This window comes from Danio aesculapii, chromosome 9 (assembly GCF_903798145.1).
Source record: "Danio aesculapii chromosome 9, fDanAes4.1, whole genome shotgun sequence".
Lineage (NCBI taxonomy): Eukaryota > Metazoa > Chordata > Actinopteri > Cypriniformes > Danionidae > Danio > Danio aesculapii.
Genome location: NC_079443.1, coordinates 40,529,447 through 40,541,790, shown reverse-complemented (window position 1 = coordinate 40,541,790; position 12,344 = coordinate 40,529,447). Strand labels below are relative to the sequence as shown.

Here is a 12,344-nt window from a genome sequence, read left to right as displayed (position 1 = left end):
TTGATTACTTAATTTTTTTGTAAATATTTCCCAAATTATATTTTATAGATTAAGGAAATTTTCACAGTATGTCTGATAATATTTTTTTTTTTCTGGAGAATATCTTATTTATTTTATTTTGGCTAGAATAAAAGCAGTTTTTAATTTTTTAAAAACCATTTTAAGGTCAAAATTATTAGCCCCTTAAAGCTATATTTATTTTAGTCTGCAGAATAAACCATTGTTATACAATAACTTCCCTAATTACCCTAACCTGCCTAGTTAACCTAATTAACCTAGTTAAGCCTTTAAATGTCACTATAAGCTGTATAGAAGTGTCTTGAAAATATCTTGTCAAATAGTATTTACGGTCATCATGGCAAGGATAAAATAAATCAGTTAGTACAGAGATAAGTTATCAAAACTATTATGTTTAGAAATGTGTTAGAATCAACAGAAATTGTGGAAAAAGATAAACAGGGGGGCTAATAACTCTGACTTCAACTATATATTAGGAAAACTGGTTCAAAATACAAAGCCTATGCACTGCGGTTTTGAATATTGTCATTAACTAGCACTGATTAGAGAACTTTACTAATTAGATAAACTTAGTCAAGATGCTTTATCTGTCTAATTTACATGATGCATGCATGTCAACATCTGCTTTAGTGTTCAGTCATCTTTGCTGTAATCAATGTTTCATGTTATAGTTGTATAATAAGTGCTGACTGAGCGTGTGAAGTCTTGAGTTGTGGCCTCTCTTCCCTCAGGTGTTCTGATGTACATGCTAAGGTTCAGTGAAGCTGGAGAGCAATCGTCTGTAGAGAGAGAGAGGGAGGGAGAGAGTGCGACAGTCTGGCCGTCTGAGACTCCTGCTCAGTTCTACCATTGCGTTTATTTGTTTTTTCTGATGCTAGCCCTCCCAGCATGTCAGAAAGCTCAAATTAATTTATCCATTGAGCGACAGGTTTTTTCAATGCCCTGCAGAGATAGGGGAAATACACAATAACACGGTCTCCGATCATCCATAGAGTACTGTTTAATCAAGCTTTTGTTAGGCTATTATCAGTTTCAGATGGCCCGTGGTTATGAATATGTCTCATCTGTTCAACCGCCACACGGCTAATCTCCCGTAGCCGTGAAAGAGAAATCCACTGCAGTAAATAATGCAAATCTGTTATAAGCTCTCCAGTGTTTTTTTTTTTTTTTGTCCACGCAAGTGAGGATTACTCCAGACACGTTAAGATCATAATGTTCATTGTGGTCCGGCGTGCTCAAAACAGAGACGTCTCGCATGTGAACGCACGGGGAGGGGAACAACAGATTGATTTCTTACCAAATCCGCTGATCCGTGTGGGACAGTATGATGCATATTAGGGTGAGGGATTGAGAGGCATCTCTCTGCAGATGAAATATGAAATTACAAACCTGTTAGCACCGCTGTCCAGAATGTCAGAGCTCCAAATCCAGGACAGATCCTGATTCTGACACTGTCGGGGAATGTAATCATTTCCTTCTCTGTGTTTGCGTCTGGTGGGAGTAGACATCTCTCAGAGGAGCTGAGGGAAATGAGGGGAAATGCAATGAAGAGAGAATCAAAACAAAAACAGGGTTAATAATAAGAACAATGAGAGGCACATTTATGTGGCCTCTTTGTTAAAGGGAAAATTCATCCAAAAATTAAAGTTCTCTTTATTCAGCATTGCATTGTAGTAAATATGTTTCTGACTTATTTGTTTGTATCATAAAAGGAGGAATTTTGGGTAACACTTTATTTTGATGTCCACTTGAGTATTAGTAGAGTGTCTGTTTAAAATCTGTTGATAAATACATTCAACCGACATTTAACTGTCTATAAGAATCTTTGCAAGTACATGTCAACTTATACTAACCCTAACCCCAACCTAACAGTCTACTTATAATCTAATGAGAATTAGTTATCATGTAGATGCAATGTAACTTAAAATCAACAAATGGACCATCAAAATAAAGTGTGAACGAATTTTGAAATACATTTACAGTGTATTGGAAATGAAGCTTTTAAGCTTTAAATGAATCATAATCACAATTAAATATCACTAATACTGCTATTTGATTAATTAAGTTAATATATTTCATTACAAATGTTTCTTTTATAAAATACATTGGTAACATTTTCTATGAAGCTCATGCATATACCAAATTATAACTCTGCTTATAATTATTTATAATCAAATGTATGTAAAAAGTCACAACAAACATTATACTGTATTATAATGACAGTCATAGCTACATTTTTATAATAGTTTTATTAAAACTTATTACTTAAAGCAGGGGTCTCAAACTCAAATTGGCAGGGGGCCATATTAGTGGCTGAAAATTTGTAGAAGGGCCATTTTAACATTCAAGCACAAGAAAGAAGTAGAACTCTTATGTAATTGATGCACTCAGACATTCTTCCCCAGAGTATATGCAGTCAAAGCTCCTTCTTTTTGTTTCTTGTTTTACATATTGAAGGGGTAGTTTAAATTGCTATGAAAATGCTACAATTTAAGGTCACACTTTATTTTGATGGTCCGTTTGTTGAATTTAAGTTACATTGCATCTACATGCCAACTAATTCTCATTAGATTATAAGTAGACTGTTAGGTTGGGGTTAGTATAAGTTGGCATGTACTTGCAAAGTTTCTTATAGTCAGTTAAATGTCTGTTGAAGGAGCATATCAACAGATATTAAGCAGACAGTCTACTAATACTCAAATGGACCATCAAAATAAAATGTTACCCAATTTAATAATAGGCATAATAATAATTACTATTATGTCGCAATCAATTGTTGCTTAACCAAAAGTTTAACAGATGGCGTAAGACAGCAGATAGCAGATTGGGTAACTTTAGTGACTTTATTTAGCCAGCAGTAAAACTTTACTAATGCAATTTTTTATACAAATCTTAATATGCATATGAGGAAAGTCTATTAAATGAGACCATTTGAGTCAAACATTAGCAAAATAATTATATTAACACCACCAGCATAACGTGTCAGCCATGAAGAAGTGTTTGTACAACAAAATACAATCAGTATAAAACTGATAATAATCAAATGACCCTTGAATATTTACAAAAATAGATCTTTGGTAAAAATAGAGTACTTACAGACAAGTATTCAACCCAGGCTCATTCTGAAAATGTATTCCCATGGACGTTTCTGGATACCGCAAAATATGTCCCGGGAGGTACGTATTTTTGCAGTTTCTGTTTTCGTGAATCCGTGAGAGGCCGCTGTGTGCACTTTTTCGTATTTCGAATGTCTCTCGCGAGCACCGTTCGCACCCACGCTGTTCTCGCGTAAACCCACCAGAGGCCGCTGTCGGCCGACTGACTAAATGACTGAATGATTGACTGGGTAACCGGCCAATCGACTGACCCACCCTCCTCCTTTCCTGTACCCAACCAATTTTAGCAATTGACCCGCCCACCCACTTACTTCCCTAAACCCAATCGTCGATTTTACAAAAGCCGTCCAGAAAAAGAAAAGCCCTCGTCTGATTTTTACCAAGTTTTCGGATTTTCCACCGCATTCTCAACCCTGTTTATTCATTCATTCATTCATTTTCTTTTCGGCTTAGTCCCTTTATTAATCCGGGATGCCTTTACGCAGCGGATGCCTTTCCAGCCGCAACCCATCCCTGGGAAACATTAACACACACACTCACCCACACTCATACACTATGGACAATGTAGCCTACCCAATTTACCTGTACTGCAAGTCTTTGGACTAGCTTCAACTAGTGCATTAGTTGAAATGATTAGAAAAAAATAAATACATTTTGAGTGAACTGCTATTTTCAATCACCAGTCTTATCTGTCCCAACAAGTCTGTATAGTTCTCTTCCAGCAGAAGTAGGCCAGTACTGACACTAGAGGGTCAAAAAGAGTCATTGTGTGAGAAAATCAAATTATTTTATGCATTATCTTTATTCTCAGGAGAGCCTCACCTTGCTCTTTCACTGTAAGGTAAGATAGTGATGGGGTCACCTTCACTGCAGTGCTACTCTCACAGGTGTGCGCTGACATAAGCCATTAACTAGTCAATGGTGTTTCATTGTTGCTGTCTGTGTTTTAACAGAAATCCTGAATGGAGGGGTGTATGTGGACCAGAACAAGTTCCTGTGTCACGCTGATACAATCCACTGGCAGGATATAGTGAAGAACGCTCGCCCTGATCACCTGGTTGTGCCGTCCAATAGCAGCAGCTCCTGTGAGTACTGACCAGTCAGAGCATGCGATAAATAGCGGTAAAATAGTCATAGATATTTACATTAGATGTCGCCTACGCTATTGTTGCCTGTTGAAAGGAATGCGTCAATAGAGCCGCCATTTTTAGTACAGGGTAGCCCTCCTTTGAAATGAATGTGGGACCAAGGTGCTGGACTGGCCATCCAGAGCCAGATATATATATATTGTATATATACTGTATATATATATATATATATATATATATATATATATATATATATATATATATATATGTATATATATAAACAAAACCCTTACCTATTAAATATTCTGTCTTTGTTTTCTTTGTTTGTTCGTTACTACACTTGTACACAGTGCAAAATTACAGCATCTTCACATTGGCTTTAGTCTTGACTAGTGCAGTTCAATAACATTTGTCCTCGGAGCACTGCACATATGTAGCGGCACTATTGACATATGCTCAGGTTCCGTATGCAATATCTAGTGTATATATCTATGGTAAAATAGTTTGTTAATACACTAATGTTTAAAGGTTTGGGGTAAGTGTGATTTTTATAATTTTTTTTTTTTATGTTTTAATTTATTAGTAATTTATTTATGCTTGCAAAATTTAACTTTATTTGACCAAAATATGGATTATAATTCAAACATGGTGATTATTCTGAATCATTATATTTTACGTTATTTAATAAACATATTAATAAAACATATTACATATTATTAATTTATTTGTTTGTTTGTTCGTTCGTTCGTTCCTTCCTTCCTTCCTTTCTTTCTTTCTTCCTTCCTTTCTTCCTTCGTTCGTTAGTTTTTTCCTTCATTCGTTTGTTTCTTTGTTCGTTTGTTCATTCGTTCCTTCAGTATTTCATTCTTTCGTTCCTATGTTTTTTCCTTCAATTATTCGTTCCTTTATTCGTTCCTTTGTTCGTTCATTCATTCATTCATTCATTCATTCATTCATTCATTCATTCATTCATTCATTCATTATTTTATTTTATTTTATTTTATTTTATTTAATTTTATTTTATTTTATCTTTTCTTTTATTTTATTTCATTTTATATTATTATTATTATTATTATTATTATTATTATTATTATTATTATTATTATTATTATTATTATTATTATTATTTTGTATTTTATTTATTTTGTTTGTGGAAACTATGATACGTTTCTTTTTATGGTTATTTGAACATTCAAAAGAGCTTGTGGAAGGTTCTCACAGATTTTATTATTGTTTTTTCTTTCATACAATGCTGAATAAAAAAAAAATGTACAGGAAACACACAAAAAAACATATTTTGTTCTAAACGCAGCATATGGAAGTGATGTGATACATTTTTTATAACTAATCCCTAAATATTTTTTTTATAAAGTTTTAATTTGGAGAGTATGTGCAAGCTCATATTATATCCTGTCATTCAATCCATGTTCTTGATCTATTTTTCTAGCCTCTGCCCAGATTGTCAATATTGAAATGTAATCCAGTATAATCCCTTAGTATTTTGGGGGAGGGATTGTCTTCATTGATTTGATTTAGTTATTTAGTGAGGTTATTTACATTGGCTACTCAATTGAAGCAGCAGGGAATAAGCAATGCTGCTTTCACCAATTAAAATGCAGTCCTGCCCTTCTAGTCAATGTTTATCAATTACTTTTTTTCCCAATGTGTGTAACCTTCAGATTAGGTTAGAAGCAGCCGTGTGACTGGTAATGAGGAACGCTGAATGATTTTGATGGTCAGTGTGAATGATTAAAAGAGAGACCTTAAGCATCTCTTTTATTATTTACTCACACAGTCATTTTCAAAACATGAAATATGTATATGTGTGTATGTATGTATGTGTATACAGTGCTTTTCACAGTTTTGAAATATACTTGAGGTGGTAGCCGGATTGAAACACACCATTTACCCACATCACTTAAGGAGTTAACTATATGCGACAAGCAAAACAACTTAATTTTTAACAATAATTTTATTTATTATGACACTGTTTTACATTATTTCTTTTCAATGGGTTATGGTAAAATAAAACGAAAAACTGTTGACTGTTAAAATAAAAAAATAAATCCACTGTTGCTCTTATGCTATTCAGCAGCCATGTACACCCACTGTAAAATCTGCTTCTTTCTCTCTTATTTAAGTTCAAAGCAAACTTGAACGCCAAAGCATTTTAGATATGTATATAAAATAACTTATGCAGAGCCTAATTTGTGCCAGAACAAGCCGGAACCGGATCCTGATCCGGTATCTCTGAAATCTGATCTGGCACCTCGTTTTACCGATACCCCTGCTCACACACACCCCCGCTATCCTCTTCACTTTCTTTCACGACTTCCCAACCCTCTTCACTTTTCACACTACCCCTCCGACCCAGATCTGTTCCAGGAACTCGCAATTTACAAATTAAGCACTGAGCATATGTAATATATTAACATCATCAAGTTAATAAAATAACCAGCAAATGAGAAATAAATGATGGAAAAAGAAATAAAAACAGATAATATCTCAAAAAATGATCATAATTACAAGATTAAAACATGTAAATGATTAAAATAAGGCAAATGTACTGATTAACCATTACTAATGGTGTACAAATATTTTACAGCCAGTTTAGAAGGGTCATTCCGTCCTCTTCGAGTATATAATAAGGTTTTTCTGAGTTGTTTAGATTAAAAAAATATATATTATTTAATGTTTATCTTGCTCTCACATTCAATCAGTTGTGAAAGTAGGCCAAAGTAAAAAGGTAATGCAAATATGCATACAAGCTTTAGAAAATGTAAGCAAAAGTCAATTCTCGGACATTTTAGGCAATTTAGAAACCTGGGCCAGACGATTTTTTTTAAGTTCCAAAAGGCGTGTCTCTGTGAGTCTGCACAGCACGTGGGGCTGTCTGTGGAAGTGTTGACAGTGTTGTGCCGCACAGACAGAACGTAACGAGAAAACGAGAAAAGATTTTCCACTACTTAATCGATTGCCGATCACGGAAAAAGTGTAAAAGGATGTTAATAATAGTAAAAAAAAATTTTAAAGTGTCGCTAAATATACTTGGGTGACCATTAATATACCTTAATATAAAATTGTTATATCTATATTATATAGGAATTTATATATATATATATATATATATATATATATATATATATATATATATATATATATATATATATATATATATATATATATATATATATATATATTATTAAGGATAATATTAGCTACATAAACCAAAATCGTTCTTTGTATGAGGCTGTAAACATATTTTTTTCTGCTGTAAATTTGGACACTTTAACAGTGGGGTCAATTAAAATTTGCTCTATTATGGAGCCAGGACGAGCCTGTATATGACTTCAACTATATATAATTGTTATGAAAGAAAGGTTTTGTTACATTTAAAGTCCAAAAAGTAGCATAAAGTGGCCTATATGAATTGTGAGCATCTATATATGCCAATATAAAGTCAAAACTATCATACGGTATATGACTTCAGAAGACTTGGATTATAAAGTCCAAGCTGTATAAACCACATTTATGTTGCTCTTGTGTCCTCTTTGGAGCTCTACTCTGTGAAACATCCCATTTTGTATTATGCTGAATAAATGAAGACAGAAATTAATTTAAGCCCAGCTCTTAGAAAGGCAATGGAGCGCCTGTTCTTTCCATATTTCACAAAAGTTACAGTGAATAGTCAAGTACTTAAACAGAAAAGTGGAAGCGGGAGAGTGTGTTGGGGAGGAAAAAAAGGTGACGTTTAAAATGGGAGATAGTCAAAAGTGCCTGGCCCATGTAGTTGAAGAGAGTAAGCCACTGGTGTAATTACTCTTAACTGAAGTGGAACAGGGACAGAGGACAACACTCCATCAGTCAGCCATGCTCACACCGCAATTACCCAACAGTCAATTAAGCTTGGGTGGCAGAACAGCAAGCGCAGATGAGTCTAGCAGAGCCATGCGGGCCATCTCCTCTGGGGCCAGCAGGATTGGGGCAGAGCTCCGGAGAGTCCACGAGAACATTGTTCTGTCAGTCAGTGATGACTCCTTCCCACTTCATCAGAGCAGGGTCAGTGCAAATGAAAAGAGGCCTGTACAAAAGTAGAATGATCCGGATTACAATTACTGCCATAAACCGTTACGAAATAATATGAAAAATACATAATACAAATAGATAATTTTAAGGGATGTAAACAATAATATATTTTCTGTTATACATTTTTAATTTCCATAGCTTCTGGACATTCGAAAAGCTTGACATATTAATAAATAATGTTATGATAGTTTTTGGTTATCATTGGATTGCCTTTTTTTAACAGTTTTGAAATAAACAGGAAATGTTCATGGGTCAATGACATTGCCACATTAAAATGGTCTATATACATTCATTTTTCTTCGGCTTAGTCTATTTCAGAGGTCATCACAGCGGAATGAACCGCCAATGATTCCAGCATATGTTTTACACAGCCCTTCCAGCTGTAACCTAGTACTGGGAAACACCCATACACACGCAATTATACACTATGGCCAATTTAGTTTATTCAATTCACCTATAGCACATGTCTTTGAATTGTGGCAGAAACAGGAGCACCCGGAGGAAACCCATGCAAACATGGGGAGAATATGCAAACTCCACATAGAAATGCCATCTGACCCAGCCGAGACTCAAACCAGCTACCTTCTTGCTTTGAGGCAACAGTGATAACCACTGAGCCACCGTTCCACCTGAAGTGGTCTTTATATTAAAGATGTTTTTTAACAGTTTTTTGTTGTCTCTAAAAACTGTGTTCTGGCACAGTTGTCTTTTTGAGCCATCCCAAAAATACGGAAAGAAAACAGGAAAATGAATGAATGAATGAATGAATGAATGAATGAATGAATGAATGAATGAATGAGTATACCCTTAAATAGTGCACTATTCAAGAGTGCAACCATTTCTATTTGAGACAGAAATCATAATGGACGTTCTGAAGTGCACTCAATCAATCCCACAATGCACTGCAATAGCGAGTGTACAACCCATTTACACTCAACAGCTATAAAATACCCATAATGCACTGTGAGAGTTTGCATTCTCAGCAGAATCATATCAGTGGAGGTTTCAAATAAAAATACTACTTAGTTCAAGTAATGTTCGTATACATGACAGAGATCAAAATACTTAGTTTCATTACCAATAGACAGCTCGCTAAGTGTTAAATAACTATCATAGGGTCTGACCATGAAGATTAAAATCTAATCTGTCTGAGGGATTTATCAATCAGCAAAGCACAAACAAAATGGCTTCCCTTCTGGTGTCCTAAGTGCTCAAATTCACTCCCTTATTTTTATTCACTCCTTTAGGGGGTTATATTAGAGGACTAATGTAGGGAATAGTGAATGAAGGTATGTAAGGGGAGATTTCAGAGACAGCATGAATGATTGTAGCTACCTGCTAAGCATAAATAAAACATAATGATGGTGTTTTCATTCAAATTGTTGAACATGCATTGTTCATTATAATATTTGAAGACTTAAGATGCAAAAACCTTAAAGTGGCATGTTAAATTGTCATCTGTCAGTGTCATCTGAACATTATTTTTCAGGCTCCTATGTGTAGATTTAGTCATTTCACTTGTATGGCAATAAACAGGTTGTTTTTTATTGCCTTTAAAGTGAAATAACTGAACATAAACATAGGAGGCTACTAAAAAAAATGTTAATTTAGGAAGAACATTTGGCATTTTGCTTAAAGGCTTTTCACCTAATTTATCTGGTAAAGACTAGAGATGCCAAATGCAAATCCAGAGCGCTGTTACTTGCAATAATGTGTTCTCTTTTCTGGTTACAGGTCAGAGGTGTCACAGAGCATGTAATGGACGCTGCTGGGGGCCAAAGGAGGACCAGTGTCAAAGCTGTGAGTTTCAGAGACTTTATGCTAGTCATACAATTGTCTCTGTCTGAAATGGCCAGTACATGCCAACATGTCATTGTGCAAAAGGTTTTCTCAACCTTTGGTCACCTGACAAAGTGTCACTTCCACAAAACCTTTTGTGTTTGGCAGTCATTACTCACAGGGTTTCAATCTGCAGACCTTTAGTTGACAGACCAGGCTTTTAAGCTATGTATTATTATTATTATGTCAATCTGTTTGATGATCAGAGATTTTTTGTCATTGGCTTAGGGGTTAGCAATGTGCCAAGTGCATTGAAGAGTAGTTATGTGAACTATGGTACATACAGATATCTAAGATACCGGCATATGCAATTGTTTTTAGAGTTGCTGAAGATAATTCTGCACTTCAATCAAGCACTTCTTTATAAATGTTCACCAATGTCTTCTCCTTTCTGAACCAAAAAACTGTAAACATGACATAAACTTACATAACTTTACAAATAAGCAGCTCACATTGTTGAGTATGATAAACTTTTAAGCATTACTTTAAATATGAATTAAAATTTCAGTTGTGCAAGAACTTTATAATGTTTGTTCATATGGAATGTTCTCAGTGTAGTTTTATTGCATTTTATACCTGCGCAATATCAGGATTTTAGCATTTTTGATGTTTCTGTGTGGCTGAGAAACTGGAGAAAATGTTGGAAAACTAGTGCAGAGAGAGATCATTTTCAAATAAGAACAGTTTCTTCAAATATAGATGAAAAGACACTTGAGTAATAAGCAGTTCAAGGCCAGAAACAATTTAAGTGCTTTGAAATGTGCTTTTTTTCATTCGATTTCTGACGTAATCTCTACTGAAATATAAAGAGAGGGTGGTAGCTTCTCCATAGTTTATATATTAAAGTGGAAGATACAGACTGCAAGCTGTGGATGTTAATATCAGTTTTATATCTTCTAAAAGCAAATTTTGTCACTGTTTTGGAGCACACTAGCTTTTATAGATCCATCACGCAGTTGCTGCAGATTTGTCTGTTGCACATCCATGATGCGAATCTCCCGTTCCACCACATCCCAAAGGTGCTCTATTGGATTGAGTCTGGTGACCGTGGAGGCCATTTGAGTACAGTGAACTCATTGTCATGTTCAAGAAACCAGTCTGAGGTAATTCACGCTTTATGTTGTGGCGCGTTATCATGCTGGAAGTAGCCATCAGAAGATGGGTACACTGTGGTCATAAAGGGATGGATGTGGTTAGCAACTCAGGTAGGCTGTGGTGTTGACATGTGGTGTTGCTCAGTTGGTATTAATGGGCCCAAAGTGTGCCAAAGAAAATGTCCCCCACACCATTACACCACCAGCCTGAACCATTGATACAAGACAGGATATATCCATGCTTTCATGTTGTTGACACCAAATTCTGACCCTACCATCCGAATGTCACAGCAGAAATCGAGACTCATCAGACCAGGCAACGTTTTTTTCAATCTTCTATTGTCCAATTTTGGTGAGCCTGTGTGAATTGTAGCCTTGGTTTTCTGTTCTTAGCTGACAGGAGTGGCACCCGGTGTGGTCTTCTGCTGCTGTAGCCCATCTGCCTCAAGGTTTGATATGTTGTACATTAAGAGATGCGCTTCTGCATACCTCAGTTGTAACCAGTGGTTATTTGAGTTACTGTTGCCTTTCTATAAGCTCGACCCAGTTCAGCCATTCTCCTCTAACTTCTGGCATCAACAAGGCATTTCTGCCCACAGAACTGCCACTCACTGGATATTTTCTCTTTTTTCTGACCATTCTCTGTAAACCCTAGAGATGGTTGTGCTTGAAAATCCCACTAGATCAGAAGTTTCTGAAGTAGTCAGACCAGCTCGTTTGGCACCAACAACCATGTTCTATGGTTATGGTAAACTATGAAAAATCAATTCATACTTAGTTAATGTTAGTATATACATTAACTAACATTAACTAATGGACCATTATTCTTAATGTATGCCACATACTTCTAAAAAAAACATATTTTAATTTCACTGGACCTTTAAGGAAAAATCTCTAGAACAGCCTTTGTTGCTTTTATTATATTTTAATGTCATATTACTTTACAGAGCATACCTTATCAAGCGGTATGAATAAAAAATCTCTCAGAAGAGACTTTTATTCATGAATATAATATCCGGACTCTGCAGAGACAGCGAGGTGAAGAGTCGTTCCACTCTGTGAGAGTCTCCAGCTTTCTCCACAGGCACCTCCAGCAGGCCAAG

At 35.4% G+C, this 12,344-nt stretch overlaps 1 protein-coding gene across 1 annotated transcript in view; it reads left to right on the top strand.

Annotated features, from left to right (window-relative positions):
• The window catches only part of LOC130235225 (receptor tyrosine-protein kinase erbB-4-like), a 614,645-nt gene that overhangs the window by 403,456 nt on the left and 198,845 nt on the right, over positions 1–12,344 (top strand). Inside the window, exons 4-5 of the mRNA XM_056465705.1 lie at positions 4,088–4,219; positions 10,043–10,108. Coding sequence (XP_056321680.1) covers positions 4,088–4,219; positions 10,043–10,108 — 198 coding nt within the window. The remainder of the gene's footprint in view (positions 1–4,087; positions 4,220–10,042; positions 10,109–12,344) is intronic.